At 37.4% G+C, this 17825-nt stretch overlaps 1 protein-coding gene across 4 annotated transcripts in view; it reads left to right on the forward strand.

Moving 5' to 3' along the window:
- The window catches only part of TPR (translocated promoter region, nuclear basket protein), a 47500-nt gene that overhangs the window by 16743 nt on the left and 12932 nt on the right, over positions 1 to 17825 (forward strand). For all 4 annotated transcript variants that reach the window (XM_009275824.2, XM_009275826.2, XM_009275827.2 and 1 more), the window contains exons 20-40: positions 642 to 782; positions 950 to 1118; positions 2155 to 2321; positions 3290 to 3442; positions 4153 to 4269; positions 5371 to 5574; positions 5664 to 5848; positions 6294 to 6441; positions 6836 to 6973; positions 7688 to 7819; positions 8091 to 8221; positions 8595 to 8805; positions 9179 to 9325; positions 9769 to 9967; positions 10668 to 10873; positions 11614 to 11675; positions 12588 to 12796; positions 13103 to 13375; positions 14191 to 14339; positions 15201 to 15284; positions 17228 to 17428. In XM_009275824.2, the coding sequence (XP_009274099.1) occupies positions 642 to 782; positions 950 to 1118; positions 2155 to 2321; positions 3290 to 3442; positions 4153 to 4269; positions 5371 to 5574; positions 5664 to 5848; positions 6294 to 6441; positions 6836 to 6973; positions 7688 to 7819; positions 8091 to 8221; positions 8595 to 8805; positions 9179 to 9325; positions 9769 to 9967; positions 10668 to 10873; positions 11614 to 11675; positions 12588 to 12796; positions 13103 to 13375; positions 14191 to 14339; positions 15201 to 15284; positions 17228 to 17428 (3426 nt within the window). The remainder of the gene's footprint in view (positions 1 to 641; positions 783 to 949; positions 1119 to 2154; positions 2322 to 3289; positions 3443 to 4152; positions 4270 to 5370; positions 5575 to 5663; positions 5849 to 6293; positions 6442 to 6835; positions 6974 to 7687; positions 7820 to 8090; positions 8222 to 8594; positions 8806 to 9178; positions 9326 to 9768; positions 9968 to 10667; positions 10874 to 11613; positions 11676 to 12587; positions 12797 to 13102; positions 13376 to 14190; positions 14340 to 15200; positions 15285 to 17227; positions 17429 to 17825) is intronic.

Genomic DNA, 17825 nt, shown 5'->3' on the forward strand with positions numbered 1-17825 from the left:
TCCCTGGGTCTTCCTTTTCTCCCTTTTTAAAAATGGGGGTTACGTTTCCCCTTTTCCAGTCAGTGGGAACTTTACCGCACTGCCACGGCTTCTCAAATACAATGGATAGTGGCTTAGCAACTTAATCCGCCAGTTCCTTCAGGACCCGCAGATGGATCTCATCAGGTCCCATGGACTTGTGCACCTTCAGGTGCCTTAGATGGTCTCGAACCTGATGTTCTCCCACAGAGGGCTTATACCTTATAATCTTCTATTATAAGGTATAGTGACTCATAGAGCATAAATGTTTAAGGTTGCACGTTTTGTCATGTGACTGAACTCTATTTCTATAGTAGATCTTCTGGGTTTTTTTAATCCCTGGATTTAGACTGCATGGATGATAGATTTTCTTCTAATAATTATATCAATAGTATGATAACTTATTATATCAATAGTATTAAAAAACCTGTCAAAACTAAGTCATTCATACATTGTGTTACTCTTTATAATTTTCTGTATCTACCTATTATTGCTTGCTCCCTGCAGTAATTATTTTATGGGTGGGAGAAGTGTTGTGACAACTTCATATGAAGTGCTGCAGTAATTCAGAAGAAAATTGTTGAAGTGTATTGTAAGCATAGTGCGTTGTGCTTTTTTATCAGGGAATACTGGAGAGGTCCGAGACAGAAACAAAACAAAGACTCAATAATCAGATAGAAAAGCTAGAGCGTGAGATATCTCAGCTGAAGAAGAAACTAGAAAGTGAGGTGGAACAAAGACATTCCCTTACCAAAAATCAAGAGGTAAGTATAACTATAAATACGCTAAACTTGTTTTAGTGAAAATAAAGCCACAGTTGCATGGCTTCTGCCAGCTTACAGTGCGTTGTTTTTCATATGTGAAATTTATAAACATTTGGTCTTTGTGCCGTTTGTGAATAATTACAAGTTTAAGAACCTTGTGTTTTCAGGTTCATATCCTGGATCTTAAGAGGCAACTCGAGACTGAGATAAACCGTCACATTAACACAAAGGAACTTTTAAAGAATGCCCAGAAAGAAACTGCAATGTTGAAACAGCAGCTTAACAATACGGAGGCTCAGCTAGCATCTCAGTCATCACAGAGGGCTCCAGGGAAAGGTAAGATGTTTTTCTACATTGAATTTCTCTTTATGTTAAACATTGCTGTCTGCAGAATAGTAAAATTCGTAATAATTTAGAATTAGGAGGACAGTACGCTAAATAATAAACCTCTTCATTATTACAGTCACATATTCAAACAAGTGATAACCAATGTCCTGGTTTTGGCTGGGACAGAGTTAATTTTCTTCCCAGTAGCTGGTATAGTGCTGTGTTTTGGATTTAGGATGAGAACAATGTTGATAACACACTGCTTACGTTCAACAGCTAAGTAGTGCTTACACTAGGTCAAGGACTTTTCAGCTTCTCATGCCCTGCCAGCAAGAAGCTGGGAGGGGACACAGCCAGGAGAGCTGACCCGAACTGGCCAAAGGGATATTCCATACCATCTGACGTCATGCTCACTATATAAACTGGGGGGAGTTGGCCGGGGAACAGCGATCACTGCACAGGATCTGGCTGGGCATTGTTTGGTGGGTGGTGAGCAATTGCATTGTGCATCACTTATTTTGTATATTCTTTTATCATCATTAATATTATTATTATTTTCCCTTCCTTTTCTGTCCTATTAAACTGTCTCTATCTCAACCCACGAATTTTACTTTTTATTTTCTTCCCGATTCTCTTCCCCATCCTGCTGTGGGGGGTAGTGGGCAAACAGCTGTGTGGTGTTTAGCTGCCTGCCAGGTTAAATCACAACCACCAGGATGATTCATTAAAGTAAAATTAATGTCCAAGCAGTCTTTGACAAAGGGGAAAAATAAAGCAAAACTTACTAAAGGGTCCCTTTTATTTTTATTTGAAAGAACTTAAATCTATTAGGTTACTTATTTTTAAATGGCCAATTTTTTTTGTCTGAATCAACAATGTTTATTGTAAGCCAGTAATTTGGTTAGGGCTGACATTAAGGAAGCTTTGTGAGGGTGATTGTTTTTTCCATGTTGTTATCCTAAAAAGACTTTCGCTTTCAACAGAACAGTGGTTTAAAAAACTGAATTAAACTTCATCAGTTAATGAACGTGTTGTAATATTATAGGTCAGCCTAGTACAAATGAAGATGTGGATGATCTTGTAAGTCGACTAAGACAAGCTGACGAACAAGTTAATGACCTGAGAGAAAGACTCAAGACTAGTTCCAGTAATGTGGAACAGTACAGGGCCATGGTTCTTAGTCTAGAGGAATCCCTTAATAAGGAAAAACAAGTAAGTAGTTACCATTGTTTATTAGGGAGAAAACAGAAACAAAATGAAAGATGATGGGTTTTTTGTACTACTGTACAGTTTGTAGGATTATGGGAAGAATTACAAAAAAACTGAAGTTAGTTTAGAATATAATGTAGTAAGACCATATTTTAGACAATTTTATTAAAAACACTTTTAATCATGGAAATATTAAACCTTTTTGCAGCATATTTTTTAAATTGCTGAATTGTAAATTTGACTCAAAGTTGTACTCTGCCAATGTCTTCCTTCGAAAGTGGGGAGTTGACTTTTAAAAAATCTTCCTTATAACCCTGTGATCAATGATTAAAAATATTATTTAGCTCTCAATCAAAAGCAGTTAAATTCACACCTTCTGCATCAGTAAGGTTCTCACTGATGCAAAACACTCTATGTGGTATTCATGGGAAAAGCTTAAGAACAACCTTCCAGTCTGTCTCATACTCCACCATGTTAACAGCAAATGAAGCCTGTTCTTCCAAGCTGTTCATCATATCAAAATAAGATAGATTGGGGAAACAGAATTCTCATTTTTTTTCTACTGAAGTTACACAGCATCAGTAGACGATGGAGTGCTGTTTGTCTAGTATCCAAGTTCTCTGCCTGTCTGTGTTCTGTTACTGTAAAAACTTCATTGTGGCTTGATACGCTTTACCACTATTGCAGACTTTAGTGTGTAATAAAAAGATATGCTGGCTGCTGCATTCTTGAGTGCAGTCACCTAAAACTGTTCTTAGATGTACTTCATGGGGTATTGCAGCTTTGAAGGGACATTAAAAAAAAAAAAATTCAGTGCTATTTGTGATTTTCCACATTTTCAGTGTTGTTCTAAATCAGGTGCTGAGAATACCTACTCTGGCTTTAAATTGTTAATAAAATACTGGTTTCACATCAGAATACCATATTTAAAGGGAAAAAAAATTGATCTCTTATGATGGATTTTAATGAAGGTGACAGAGGAAGTTCGTGCAACAGTTGAAGCTCGTCTGAAGGAATCTTCAGAGTATCAAGCACAGCTGGAAAAGAAGCTGATGGAGTCAGAGAAAGAAAAGCAAGAACTGCAAGAGGAGAAGCGTAAAGCTGTGGAGAATATGGAACAACAGGTATGCACTGAATGCCCCTTCCCTTAAACTCCCTTGCAGAGGGTCCACAAGAATGTGCTTTTACATAATTCCCTAAACTTCAATTTGTTTTCGCAGTATAGTAGCGTCCAAAACGAAATTTTTTAGGATGTACAAAAGGCTAGCTAAATTTGAGAGGTTTCGAAACATGAGTAGTATTTTAACCTTATCACTTCGTTAGGGTGATTGTGTAAAGCCGTCACTATCTTCCTGAACTTTGAGCACTGTTTGCAGAAAAACATGAGTAAAAGCATTTGAGAAAGGTTTCAGAAAACCCTTTTTGGAACATGAGCCAAAAACAAATTTGTATCATGCACATATTTTAAAACCAGAGTGGTCTGTGCCCTTATTTGTCTGGTTTATATTTGGGCTCTCATTGAGGTTGAAAAAAACCAAGATGACTTCAACTAGAATTACTGCAGGCCTGACTCTGAAAGAACAGTAATATATTTTTACCAGGAAAAAGCTCTGTATATTAATAAGTCAAAATCTTGAAAGTATTTCTCTTTAGATTAAAATTAATATTTAAAAAAAAAAAAATAACCACCTTTGGTTCTACATTATTCATGACTGTCTACATTCAAAGCCCTGCTGTGTTCAATACTCTGTAAAATACTTTGCCATTTAGTCTTGGTTTTGTTCTTGTTTTGTTTTTTTTTTTGTTGTTGTCCCCCCCTCCCCCATCACTATAGCTATCAGAACTAAAGAAGAGTCTGTCAACCGTGCAATCAGAAGTTCAGGAAGCTCTTCAGAGAGCCAGCACAGCTCTAAATAATGAACAACAAGCCAGACGTGACTGCCAGGAGCAAGTATGTTTGTAGTATTTGCCTATTTTAGCCAGAGGTAGTAAACTTAATGTTAGTTTTTCATTGTTTTTCAGTTGAAATCAAAATGTTTTTTAAAGGTAGTGCTGCTAATCAGAGATTTGTGGAGGCAAGAAAAGTGCTGTAAGAGCACTTTCTCTATTTTGTGAACAGCTGCTTATTTAGTGCTTCATTTTTCTACCTGATCAAACATTGTGGTAATACCAACTAAACTGACTTTGAATACAAAGTTGTGCTGCAAGCACAGTTTTTGTCATGTTTAAGAAAACAACAGAAGATGCAATGGATTACTGTTTCTAAGGTCTGTTTCATTACATAAAAGAAATTGATTGGGGAATGTAATTACCTTTTTAATGAATTGCTACCTCACTCTCCTGACAGGAGAGCAAAAAAGAAAACTGAACTCTCGCAACAAGACAATGGGGAAAATACCTTTCTAACCCGAAACATAATTGTCATCTTTTAAAATTGTCGGGCAATATGATACTTAGCAGCACCTAATAAGATTGTCTTGTTACCAGCTGTTATTTAAAGGGAATCTACTTTTCTGCAGGTGATAATTCCAGCAACACTGATTGGTGTAAAGGATGTAGAAAAACTTTTGGCAGTTGTTTAATCCAACTCAAAATTTAGTAGACAGGCGTTTCCATTGTTTTCAGCTGATACTGTGACCACAGTCTGTCTTTAGCTTTTTAAGCTCATGCAGTAAATATCTTCGCCCGTTCTCATGTAGAAGTAACCGGTGGATGTTCTTAGACTAATACCTGCCTATATTCTGTGCAGCATCTACAGCAAGAGGTTTGATTGCAGAGCGACTATAGAGAGTGCGCCCTCCTTCTACCTACTCAAAGAAAATTATTTCAAATTCTAATTTTTTTTTTAAATAGTAATTTCTTTAAGGGGATCATACTAAGCTTATCCTTTTTGTTTTGTTTTGTTCTTGAGAATGACAAAGGTTTTGGCCAGTGATTTTCTTTTTGATTAGTGGTTACTGATTTTTGTCTAGAATTTTGAGAATCTCTTTGTACATACCAAAGATATAACGTTAAAGGTAACAATCTATTTTTTTTTTTTTTTCTTCTGCAGGCAAAGATGGCTTCTGAAGCTCAAAACAAATATGAACGGGAATTAATGCTTCATGCTGCTGATGTTGAAGCATTACAGGCTATTAAAGACCAAGTTACCAAGAATGCAGCAGTAAGGCAGCAGCTAGAGGAAGCTGCTCAGAAAGCTGAGTCTGAATTGTTAGAGTGCAAAGCCTCCTGGGAAGAGAGAGAGAGAATGATCAAGGTATGATTGTTTTTATGGTTTCAGTGGTTTTCTTCCGTTAACAGAAATTCAGCCACAGAATTCACAGCCATTGAACAATTTTGTTGTAGGATGAAGCTTCAAAACTTGCATCCCGCTGTGAAGATTTGGAAAAACAAAATCGATTATTACATGAACAGCTGGAAAGTCTGAGTGATAAGATGGTGACCTCTATGAAAGAAGCCATGCCAACTGCAGTGAATGTTTCTCTCAATGAGGAGGGCAAATCCCAGGAACAAATCTTAGAAATTCTTAGGTAAATTTAGCTCTGGGCTCCTTCTCTCGGTGGTTACAAATTAGTTGCCAAATTAAATAGTTCTGTATTACTTTATATTTGAAGGATAATGTATAAAATTTAAGCACTCTTTTGCTAAGTAGGAGGTGGTGGTTCTACATTAATACCTAATAGAGGAGATTTCTTTCTACTCTTAGGAAAAAATGTGAGCCAATTATGACAGGAAGCTAAATCAGATTTTAGCAAATGTGATTGGCAAGAAAGTTTCATAGAGGTGATTTTTTTCTCATTGTGGTTTTTAGGGGGTTTATGTAGATTTTCAAAAATTTTTATCTAGGATTTTCTTTCTGATCTTTCTGAACCAATTTCTATATTCAGTAGACCTTCAGATATAAGATGCTTCAACTTAAAATGCTGCATCTTGCATTTTCATTGACATGATGCTTTGTTCATTTTCTTGTTGCAGATTTATACGTCGAGAAAAGGAGATTGCAGAAACTAGATTTGAGGTGGCCCAGGTGGAGAGTTTGCGTTACCGGCAGAGAGTGGAGCACCTGGAAAGGGAACTCCAGGAACTGCAGGACAGTCTCAATGCTGAGAGAGAGAAGGTGCAGGTATGGTTGGATATTATTGGTTATGATTTCAGTAAGTAGAGAGGGCTGTTCTCTATGTTCTACTCTGTCTTCAGTGCCTGTGCCCAAAAAAGAAGAGTTTTGGAAGAATCGGGAGCTTTTAAACTGAGGTTGCTATATAGCCAAATGGAGGGTCTTGTTCTGAGTTCTGTGAAGCAGTGTGGCAATTCCAAAATCACATAAATAGGGAAAATAAAGATAATTTCTCTCATTTTTTCCCATCTCCTATTTCTTAAGCTGTATTTACTTGTTTTGAATGTACATGTGACATAATGAATGCCCATGATAGCTTTCCAAGATGGTGTTATGCCAGATCCAGGTAAGTATATATGCATGTGCAAGCAAAACAAATGACTGAGTTAAATCTTTTCAAAAGGTAACAGCAAAAACTATTGCACAGCATGAAGAATTAATGAAAAAAACTGAGACCATGAACGTACTGATAGAAACCAACAAGATGCTAAGAGAAGAGAAGGAGAGGCTAGAACAAGAGCTACAGCAAATTCAAGCAAAGGTTAGTGCCAAGGTTCATGTAAATTTTTCAGGTATTCAAGTTGATGAATTAATGTCTGGATATACCATTGCTAACTACAATAAATACATGATTTAGATTGTGATTATTCCTTTATGTCATTTACAAATGACGAAACTTTCCATTTAGAATTTTAGAAGACATTGGTCCGTCTAGAATATTGGAAAAGTTAAAAGTTCAGTTTCATTTAAATGAAACTGTAAATCGGCATTTATCCTTGGCTAGAGATATACCAGTAACAAGGATATTATCAGCAGATAAATGAAAAATGGCACAGGAATACATATAAAGCAGTCCACAGCTTTATTAAGAGTTTAGAAGGGAGATATATGCCTCTTCCCATTTCTACACGCCAGTTATTTTAATGGAATCCAGTGCAGTGTGGCTTGGCTTCTAACATGTCAATAATCCTTTTTCTGTACCAAAGTACAGAGTGAGAGTCTAAGATTGTGAAATTGTACCTATTTTTTTTTTCTCTGTAGGATCATCCCCTGCTCTTGCTCCTTGTCCTTCTCGCTGCCCCCAGATGGCCACTGAAAGGCAGAGAGTTGGAAAAGAAGCTATATAATGACTTTTTGAGGGTGTTGTTTTGCTTTCTCTGTCCCTCTTAACCATCATTGTTCAAGGCCTACCATATTCCATTTCCTTCAGTCTTGCAAGGTCCAGAGAGTTTAATCCCCAATTGTGCTTTTTCAGGTACGCAAGCTTGAGGCAGACATTCTACCTCTACAAGAGTCTAATGCTGAACTGAGTGAGAAAAGTGGAATGTTGCAGGCAGAGAAAAAGCTGTTGGAAGAAGATGTTAAACGCTGGAAAGCCCGGACCCAGGTGAGGAATGCATGTTTTCAAAGAAGGTGTTGTGGGGGAAAAAAAAAAGAACTAAAAAAAAAAAAAAGTTCTACAATTTCTTAAAAACAACAACAAACTAAGAAATTTATTTTAATTATAAAGCATTGTTTATGCAGCTTCAAAAGAGGCTGTTCTAATTCATAGGCATTCCAAATCAAAATGTGAAAGCAGTAGCTCTAATTCAAAGAGATTTTCTGGATATAACTGTATAATCATCTTAGAAAATGCAACTATTTTCTCAACCTTTCAGCATTTATTGAGTCAACAGAAGGACACTGATCTCGAAGAGTATCGGAAGCTGCTTTCAGAGAAGGAGGCAAACACCAAGCGTATACAACAAATGAGTGAAGAAACAGGCAGGCTTAAAGCAGAAATAGCCAGGTGTGGTATAAGTCAATTAGTAAAAAGTTTTGAGCAAAACAAAATATTTTAAATAAAGCTGTATCTGGAAGTGTAACTTCTTAACTGTCTCCATGTAACTATGAAACCTTTGGTATTCTTACTGTAGGTTGATAATATGCAGATAAAATGAAGTGAGAATTGTTTTGGAAGCTGTCTTTTAGCTGAACTTACTCTAAACTAACGTATTGTAGAATAATTTGTATTCTACAAATACTCATTTGTATTGCAAAATCCTAGAAAACATAATTTATTACAGATAATGCCTGTGATATTACATAAAAATCAATACATTTCAGTATTGCTCGATTTCAAATATCTTATTTGCTTCTTCCTCCAATCTCTTGTTACGTAGAACTAATGCATCCTTGACAACAAGCCAGAATCTTGTTCAGAGCCTGAAGGATGAAGTAACTAAAATAAGAACGGAAAAGGACACTTTGCAGAAAGAACTAGATGCTAAAGTGGCCGACATACAAGAAAAAGTGAAAACTATAACACAGGTCAAGAAAATTGGGCGCAGGTACAAGACTCAGTATGAGGAGCTGAAAGCACAGCATGATAAGGTAAATATGCTTTTTCTTTGTTTTGCAAAGAAATTCTATAAAAAACCTGTATGTTTTCATCTAGAGTCATGCATAATCTAGCTGATGATCTTCATGTTCCCTTAATATAATACTGTATGAGTACTTATCTGTGGAGAAAAAAGCAGAAAATTACATCATTTATTCTGCTGTTAGCTCAAACTGCCACAAAGCATGAGCTGCATATCACTTAATACTTTGAGTATTCTTAGCAGAACTTTAGCATTCGTTAGAATTCCTGAGTTTTGCCTACAACTTTTTAAATGATCGGTTTGCATGCAGAAGCAACTTGTAAAAGTAATGACATTCTAATCAGATAGTACCCTTTAGCCTGATACCACTTGACATATTTCAGATGGTTGCCAAAGCATCAACTCAGTCTTTTATAGAACAACAAGAAGAACAAGTTTCTGTCCAGGAAGTACAAGAGCTGAAAGACACTCTCAGTCAAGCTGAAGTGAAGACAAAGTCTTTGGAGACTCAGGTTGAAAGTTTACAAAAGGTAAGAACAGAGTGAACAAGGTAAGAACAGTGAACAATTTCAGAGTATTGTACTCTACTGCAATCTTAAATACATAACTGTGAGGAATGTGGGGGAGTTTTTCTGTGTGTATGTGCACGCGTGCACATGTATGCACAGAAATACATGTGCGTACACGTGCCTATTTGTGCCTCTACCTTGTTGGGAAAGAGGGACCTTAAACCTGGTTTAAATCCTGTGTGTAGTGTATCTCATGCTGTTTCTTGGAATAAATAAGCGGGAAAAAGAATGCTGTTCTCTCAACTATTGCGTTCAGAGAGGACTGGACTTCTCTATCATTGATTAGAAGCTTTTTAACCTTAATACAGTGGCCAGCTAATACTAGGACGTTGGAGCTTGTTAGGCTATATATTTGCCAAAGTAGCTGGTTATGGCCAATAGCTGCAATCTCTTTGTCTCTATAGACTGTAGCAGAAAAAGAAACTGAAGTTAGAAATCTTCAGGAGCAGATAACGCAGCTACAATCAGAACTTGCTCGTTTTCATCAAGATCTGCAAGAGAAGACTACACAGGAAGAACAGCTCAGGCAACAGATCACTGAGAAGGAGGAGAAAACTAGGAAGACTTTGCTTGCGGCCAAGCAGAAAATTGCACAGTTAGCTGGTATTACAATATTTTTTCTGTCCTTAAGGTGTCATCTTCTGTTTGGGTTTTTGATTATTCCTATGGAAAAGCATTTAGACAGGATGCTTAGGAAAATATGGCCTACTTCCTATTTTACTTAAAAGTTTTTTCTAGATTAGATGTTACAGGAATTGTTCTAAAACTTAATTCCTTCAGGAGATGATAAAAGTATATAACTAGCTGTACACTGGAGGTAAAAAAAAGTTTTGTTTAGTTTTGGCCAGCCAATGTGATAACTCCCGGGTTTTTTTATCCGCTTGTTGATTAGAGCAGATTGACCCTACTAACGACTCGGGTAATTCTCCCCTTCCCTCTTGTCTTCCCTAAGCGTACAGGTGCAAAACATACTGCCTCCTCTATTTTTAATTGATGTTGAGAGAAATGATGGTGTAAGAGCTTGCTGAAAACATCTTGTTCTTTTGTGACTACTTCTTTATTTAATTTTTTATTTTTATATATTTATTATATATTTTTATACTCTTATTTTTATTTAATTGCAATTAAATAGAAAAATGGCACGTGAAAGTTAAAATTACCTCTAAGAGCTCCTTTGAGAGCTTAACTTTTTTAAGATTTCAAAATATTTCAGTAACCTATTAAAACAGACAGGTATTCCACATGCAGAGACTTAGTAGGCAGCTTTACAGTAGCAAGACTGAATTCTTTCCTATTCAATTAGGTACAAAAGAACAGCTAACAAAAGAAAATGAAGAGTGGAAGCAAAAGAGCAGTTCACTAGAAGAGCAGAAGACTGAATTGGAGGTGCGGATGAGTGCACTCAAATCTCAGTATGAAGGTCGAATCTGCCGTCTGGAAAGAGAGCTTAGAGAGCAGCAAGAACGACACCATGAACAGCGAGATGAGCCACCAGAGTCTACAAATAAGGTACAAAATCCTTTTGGCTAGTTGTGTGAGAGGAAATAAACGGCTTGCATGTCTCATGACTGAACGAGAGCAACAGCTGTGAGTATGAGCACCATTGTCCAACTTGGTTCAGTTTTGTGTATACACTAGTTAATACTCAGGACTACTTTACGTGAAAGTGTTTTTTCTAAACATCCTAAATAGGATGGAAATTCTTGTCATAGGAATCCTACACTTGGGATAAAAAAAAAAAAAAAGAAAATTAAAACATATCAATGAGCCCAACAAAATGCGCTATTCGAGTTCCACTGTCCCCTGGTTTTGGAAATGTAAAAGTTGGCTTTAGTAAGGATTCAGAACTTAATTTAAAACTTATTTCCTGCCATAGTCAGAATTCCCAGTGCTAACGAGCATACAGTTATATCATTCACTGTGAATCGGCCAATGAACTGTTTGCACTGTGCTCTCTATTATTCTGTTGTTATCCATGCATTCAGTGTAATGGGTTCTAGCTGCTATTGTCTCAATAGCTTCAGAAAATACCTGAGAAATTACTGAATTGGTTTGCATACTTGGTATGACTGGTATGATTTTTTTTTTTTTTTCCGGAGAATCTGCAACAATCATAGAGTCTGACCAGGTATGCTAACAAGTCTGTTAAAGAAACGATTGTTAGTAAAGATCTGACTGCTGAAGCGTTTTACCAAATTGCTCGCTCTGTTTTGTTATGTACATGGCACGATACTTCTGTTTCTTAATAGGTCCCAGAACAGCAGAGGCAAATCTCACTCAAGTCTACTCCAGCTTCAGGTGAAAGAGGAATGTGAGTTGAAGGGTTTGGGGGTTTTGCAGAGTTTCTGTGATTGGCGTTCCATGGTTTTGTCTTTATCTAGTTGCTCTTTTTAGTAAACCACTGGCTTTTCACAATTTTTCTTAAGCAACTTTGAAGATACTGATTGACATAATATGTTCCTCCTGTTTTCTCAGCTACATTTAATCAACAAAGCTTTTAAGCTGTTAAACTGTCATATTAACCATGAGGAACGTGGTATCTGGGAAACAAAAGATTTTTTTTAAATGTTTTCAGACTTCAAGATTCTTGAAGTTGTACAGTTTTGATTGTTACCTTTAACCTTTTTGGTTTTGGGGGGGATCTTCCTTGTGCAAGAATCTCAAACATGAGAAACAGACTAAATAGATGGTAACTCTTAACAACAGATAAAATAGTCAAGTGACTAAGCTCTAAAATGGGATTAGATAACAAACTCCCTTTCAGTTTTTAGGACGGCATCCTTGTGAAAGCAAGGCTTTCAAAAATGCCTCTTAAAATTTGGCTGATCCTTGTCTCAACCAAGAGATGATGTTGCTCTGTATTGAGTGAATCTGTTAGTTTTAATGGAAGGTGTATTACTGAAATAAAGACCCAGCACAGCTAGCAGTACGAGCTACGCACTACTGCTTTTGATCTGCTTACAGATTTCTAGTTGATTACCTTTGAAGAAACCTGTCAGATCTCTAAGCTGGACATAATGCTACTCATGGCATAGCGTGTCTGTCTTTTTTCTTTTTTAACTATAAACAAATTTTGGAAGACAATTCATTATGCCCTTGTCAGGCTTTTAAATTTTAAACCTTTAAAAATCAGTATTCCTGGCTATGATAATATATTTACATTTGGTATTTTTAAAATCTGTTTTCTGCACTATCATGATGAAACCAATATCCTGTTTTTCAGTGCTAGCACTTCAGATCCACCAACAGCAAATATTAAACCAACTCCTGTTGTGTCAACTCCAAGTAAAGTGACTGCTGCTGCAATAGCTGGGAATAAGTCTACTCCAAGAGCCAGTATCCGTCCAATGGTTACTCCTGCTACAGTCACTAATCCTACCACTACTCCAACAGCCACAGTTATGCCTACAACACAGGTGGAAACTCAGGAAGGTAAGCATTTTAGTATAAGGATCTACAGTAATCATAAATGCTACCTTTGCCTTGAAATCTTGGTAATTATTAGTTTGAAAGTACCTCAAATAGTTTTATTGTCCCTGCATCTCTTTCAATATTGTACTTTTATGACCACTTCTGTTGCAACAAAGTTCATGATTCCCCAACTGAAGATGGGTATAAGCAATGTTAACTCAATCTGCAAAACACTGAATCTGCTTATTTAGGGCATTCTGAAATGGAGAGTGTGAACTGTGCTAGATAATATGAAGACAGTTGAATGTGCTACTGTTTGCCTTTCAGCTATGCAATCAGAAGGACCTGTGGAGCATGTTCCAGTCTTTGGAAGCACTAGTGGGTCTGTGCGTTCCACCAGTCCTAATGTTCAGACATCTCTCTCTCAGCCCATCTTGACTGTTCAGCAGCAGACGCAAGCGACTGCTTTTGTGCAGCCCACTCAGCAAAGTCATCCTCAGATTGAGCCTGCTAATCAGGAGCCATCCCCTACCATTGTAGAAGTTGTACAGAGCTCTCAAATAGAGAGGCCCTCCACTTCTACAGCAGTGTTCGGCACAGGTTGGTTTTATTTTATAGGCCTACCTTTTTGAATAGTTCCTTTTAAGTAGCTCCATTTAGACCCTTGTCAAACCAGGCCTAACCAGCAATAGAATTTGCTCTTCCCCCCCGCCCAAGGGAAAACATTTGTTGCACATTTTACAAACTTCTGAGTTTAGGTTCCTTTCTTGAACCTTCAGAAATGGTACCCCTGAAATGCTGTTGTCACTGCATTCCTTAAAGTAGAAAATAAAAACTCACATGTTTGTTTATCTATTCAGAGCAGCACTGGGGTTTAATATGTTAAACCTTGATGCCTCTGTTTCCATGGTACTGTTGGAGCAAGGTTAATTTTAGGAGTCATGAGTAAGCTACTTAAGCTGGAATATAAAATACAGAGAACTCTAAAGCTACTCAGTGTGATACACTGTTGCACATCTGTTTGCCCTACATCGTGTAGATTTTGGTGTAGAATGTTTATTCCCCAAAATACGCTTTTGAAAATGCTTTTTTTGTTTCCCAGCTGATACTCTTAAAATTTTAGGTGTACTTGTCAGAAGCAAAGATGTTGGAAAAAAAATTTTAGTTGTACCCTGAAGCTTACATTTGGGGTCAATTAGGTTGTGAATATAGGTCCAAGAGCATAAGACTTGTAACAAAGGAAGGGGCTGATGTTTTCATGTGCTAGGAAACGGCACAAGGTGATTCTGTCTGATTCTATTTGTTATCATTCAATGCAGAAAAAGAGGCGATCTTCCAGAGTTAAAATACCAAACCTTTTGATTTTCTGTTTTGTATATTTGTTGTTCTGAAAATAACTTAGAGGCTCTTTTAAGTTTCAGCTACCCCAAGTTCTTCACTGTCTAAACGTCCACGAGAGGAAGAGGAGGATAACACTGTGGAAAACTCGGACCAAATTTCAGAGGAAACAGTGGATGTACCTCTTCCAAAAAAACTGAGAAGCATACAAAGAGTTGGACCTGAGGTTTGCAAGAACATAAAATGCTACTGCTTAATCTGTCCCTTTGGAAGATTTTGATGGGAAGAGCAAGTATATTACTTCAGAGCAAGTCAGTTAATTCTTAACATGACTTCTTAATCTGTTGGGGAGGAAGCAATTATGTTTGGGTATTGTAAAAGGCAGAGGTTATACCAGTTGCAATGAATGATGCAAATCTTAGTGAACTGTAGGATGGAAGAGAGAGGGATGTATCCTAGCGTTGAGGAGGAAGAAGTTAAAACACTTTTCAGTGTGGTCTGGAAGGTCATTATCCACAGTTACTCTGGAGTAAAATAGCGTACTTGAGGAGATGCCAGGGAAGCAAAGATGAGTTCCATGGAAAAGCTTACAGGAGATGCATGTGAAATATTGGTGTGAGAGAATTGGGATGTCCTGCAAAAAAGGAATGAACTTGAGACAGAACCTCACAGCAGGCAACTCATGAATAATGTTAAGGAAGTCAACGATGTTTTAACTCTGTAGAGAGGGATGTTGCATAACAGAAAAGGGCAAGATTGTGTAAGAACGTTATCACTTAATTTGCTGAGAGGATGGAGGTGGAATGGGAAACCTTGAGGGTTCTTTTTTGGTCCTGAAAAGATTTAGAGACACTGAGGTCCAGTGGACTGGAATGGGGAAACTGTATTTCTCCAGGGCAGGGAAATGGGGTGCTAGATAAAAGCAGAGCTAAGGAATAACAGTAAAAGGGGAACAAAATGTTGCCCATGACCTTTGTGGGAAAAGATTTTTTTTTTAGAAAAAGTTAAAAAAAATCTCGAACATTTTAAAGAACCAAACTTTAGGGCTAATGATGTTTTTAAACGAGGAAAATATATGTTCTTTCAGGAGGAAGTGACAGCAGAAGAGAGCACTGATGGTGAGGTAGAAGCTCAAACATACAATCAAGACTCGCAAGACTCAATTGGAGAAGTAAGCATATTTGAAAAGAAGAAAATCTTCATTTCAGCAGAAATAGCTATCCTTCCCCCCACCACCACCTCTCAATATTTTTAGAAGCAAAACCTCAAATCAGATCCTGCAGGTTTCCAGTGGAAACCACTTATAACCTTTTAAAGTTTAGACTTGCAATGTTCAAGGATAGATACTCAATTTTTATTGTACTCTACACATACCTATATAAGTAACATTCAGAATGTTAATGAAGCTTTGCAATTTTGAATTGTAATTCGATGTGTTGTTTTAGAAGTCCTAGTATCCTTAACCCCAGTTTTATACAGTGAAACAGATATAGAGGTTAAATGAGTCACAGTCTTAAAATGGAATTGGAGTTTTCAGTTCTGCGCTTACTCCTTTGGGCTACATCTCTTTGCTTTCTGGCTTTTCTTTTACAGAAAGACTTGACAAATCCTTGAGCAAGCTTAGTGTTAGATGGGTCATGATGTGATAAACAAAGGAAAAAAAGTTGGTTTTGTTCTAGTTCTGTAAAATGTCCATTGTAGCTGTGTTAGGAAAGACAAATATAAGTGAAAACCATGAATTTAATCTCCTTTTACCTCAGAAACAGGCAAAAGTGTTATGGTAATTCCCTAACTTGGCAAAACCTTACGTTGAGGTGTGGAACCTATTTTCTTTAAGCAGTGGTGGGTACTGAGTCTTTAGTCAGGCATTTTTCCCCTCCTATCCTTCATATGTTTCAAAGGTATGACAAACATTTCTCTTCCCATTAAATCCCAGCTGTGTGCTTTCTATTCCACAGATATCTTTAAATGTTCTTTAATTAACAGTTCTAGTACTCCATGTGATTATTTGAATTCTGCTGCTAGACAATCATTTGCAACATTAAAGTGACATGTTGTTCAGAAAATAACAGAACCTAGTTATCATACCTAAACCAAAAGTCTTGAATGCTAAAAAATGTATGTGGTAGAGTCCTGAATTTTTTTTTTTTTTTTTTTTTTGAAGAGGTTGTGGGGGACTCTCCCTGATGCATTTTTTTTTTTTTTTTTCTCAACATGTCTAGTCATACTTGTCAGATTTCATTCAAGTGTTTTGAACTCAACATGTTAGTCATACTTGTCAGATTTCATTCAAGTGTTTTGAATATACATACGTGCTTTGAATATGCATGCATGCTGAATGGGAAGAGAACTATTTGCTAGCTCTGTGTCTGACTATCATGTGAATTGCAGTACTGTTCCTCCAGACCAAAAGAACTCTAAAACAGCAGCTCAGAGTTCATGCTTAGAAGAGAGATGGTTGTTCCTTGATCCTGGGGAGACTTTTAGTTGTCAGTAGTTGATTGTTGACAATCTTCTGTAGCATTCTCTTTTGTCCTTTCCTATCTTGGTTAGTTATTAAGAAACAGTGATAACTAGTGTTTCTCTTGTAAGCATCAGAGTCTGTTTCTCTTCTCGTTGTCCCATCAGCAGTCTTGTGCACTGACAGTAACTGCGGTGTTGGTGGTGTGCTCAGAGGGTGCCCCTCTAAGTAACCAGGCAATTGTTCTGGCTGGATGTGAACTAAGGGCAGAGTGCTTCCTCAGCTGTCTACAATGCTCAGTGTATCTGTATTTGCTTATTGTACAAATAATGCTTATTGTGTTGGTGATAGCTCCTTGGTTATCTGAAATAGATAGGTAAACATTTAGACAGCAGCTTTTTATGGATGTACATTCAAATGTATCATATATGAATACAGTATTCCTAATGATGGCACCCATCCCAGATCAGATTTGGGAGTGAAGGACTTGTGTTGTAGAACAGGCCTCCTCCTTTTGGTCGAGGTTGAGAGCTAGGAGTGGAAACAGGAAACTCTTGGAAATACAATGGATACCTTCCTGAAGAACATTTTAAGAATTGTATATGCTGCATTTAATTTTGTTTCTTCTGGTAATTTACTTTTATCTTTTACAGGGTGTTACACAGGGAGAGTACACTCCCATGGAAGATAGTGAAGAAACTTCCCAGTCTATCCCAATAGATCTTGGACCTCTTCAGTCAGATCAACAAAATACTTCTTCATCTCAGGATGGTCAATCGAAGAGAGATGATGTCATTGTAATTGATAGTGATGATGAAGATGATGATGATGAAGAAAATGAAGGCGAGCAGGAAGTATGTATACCAAGGAATTACTTTGTTTATGAGCTACTTTATTTATCACAGAAACATGATCACAGAAACATGGTGGGGTGACTCTCATGACTGGAGTGCTGCAATGGATGGCTATAGACTCTTCAGAAGGGACAGGCGAGGAAGGAGAGGCGGTGGGGTGGCCCTGTATGTTAGGGAGTGTTTCGATTGTATAGAGCTCAACGATTGTGATGTTGGTACGGTTGAGTGTTTATGGGTAAGGATGAGGGGGAAGGCCAACGAGGCAGATATCCTGCTGGGAGTCTGTTATAGACCACCCAACCAGGATGAAGGGGCGGATGAAGCGTTCTATAAGTGGCTGGCACAAGTCTCTCAATCGCTAGCCCTTGTTCTCATGGGGGACTTCAACTTCCCGGAC

Source organism: Aptenodytes forsteri, unplaced genomic scaffold (assembly GCF_000699145.1).
Source record: "Aptenodytes forsteri isolate BGI_AS27 unplaced genomic scaffold, ASM69914v1 Scaffold289, whole genome shotgun sequence".
NCBI lineage: Eukaryota > Metazoa > Chordata > Aves > Sphenisciformes > Spheniscidae > Aptenodytes > Aptenodytes forsteri.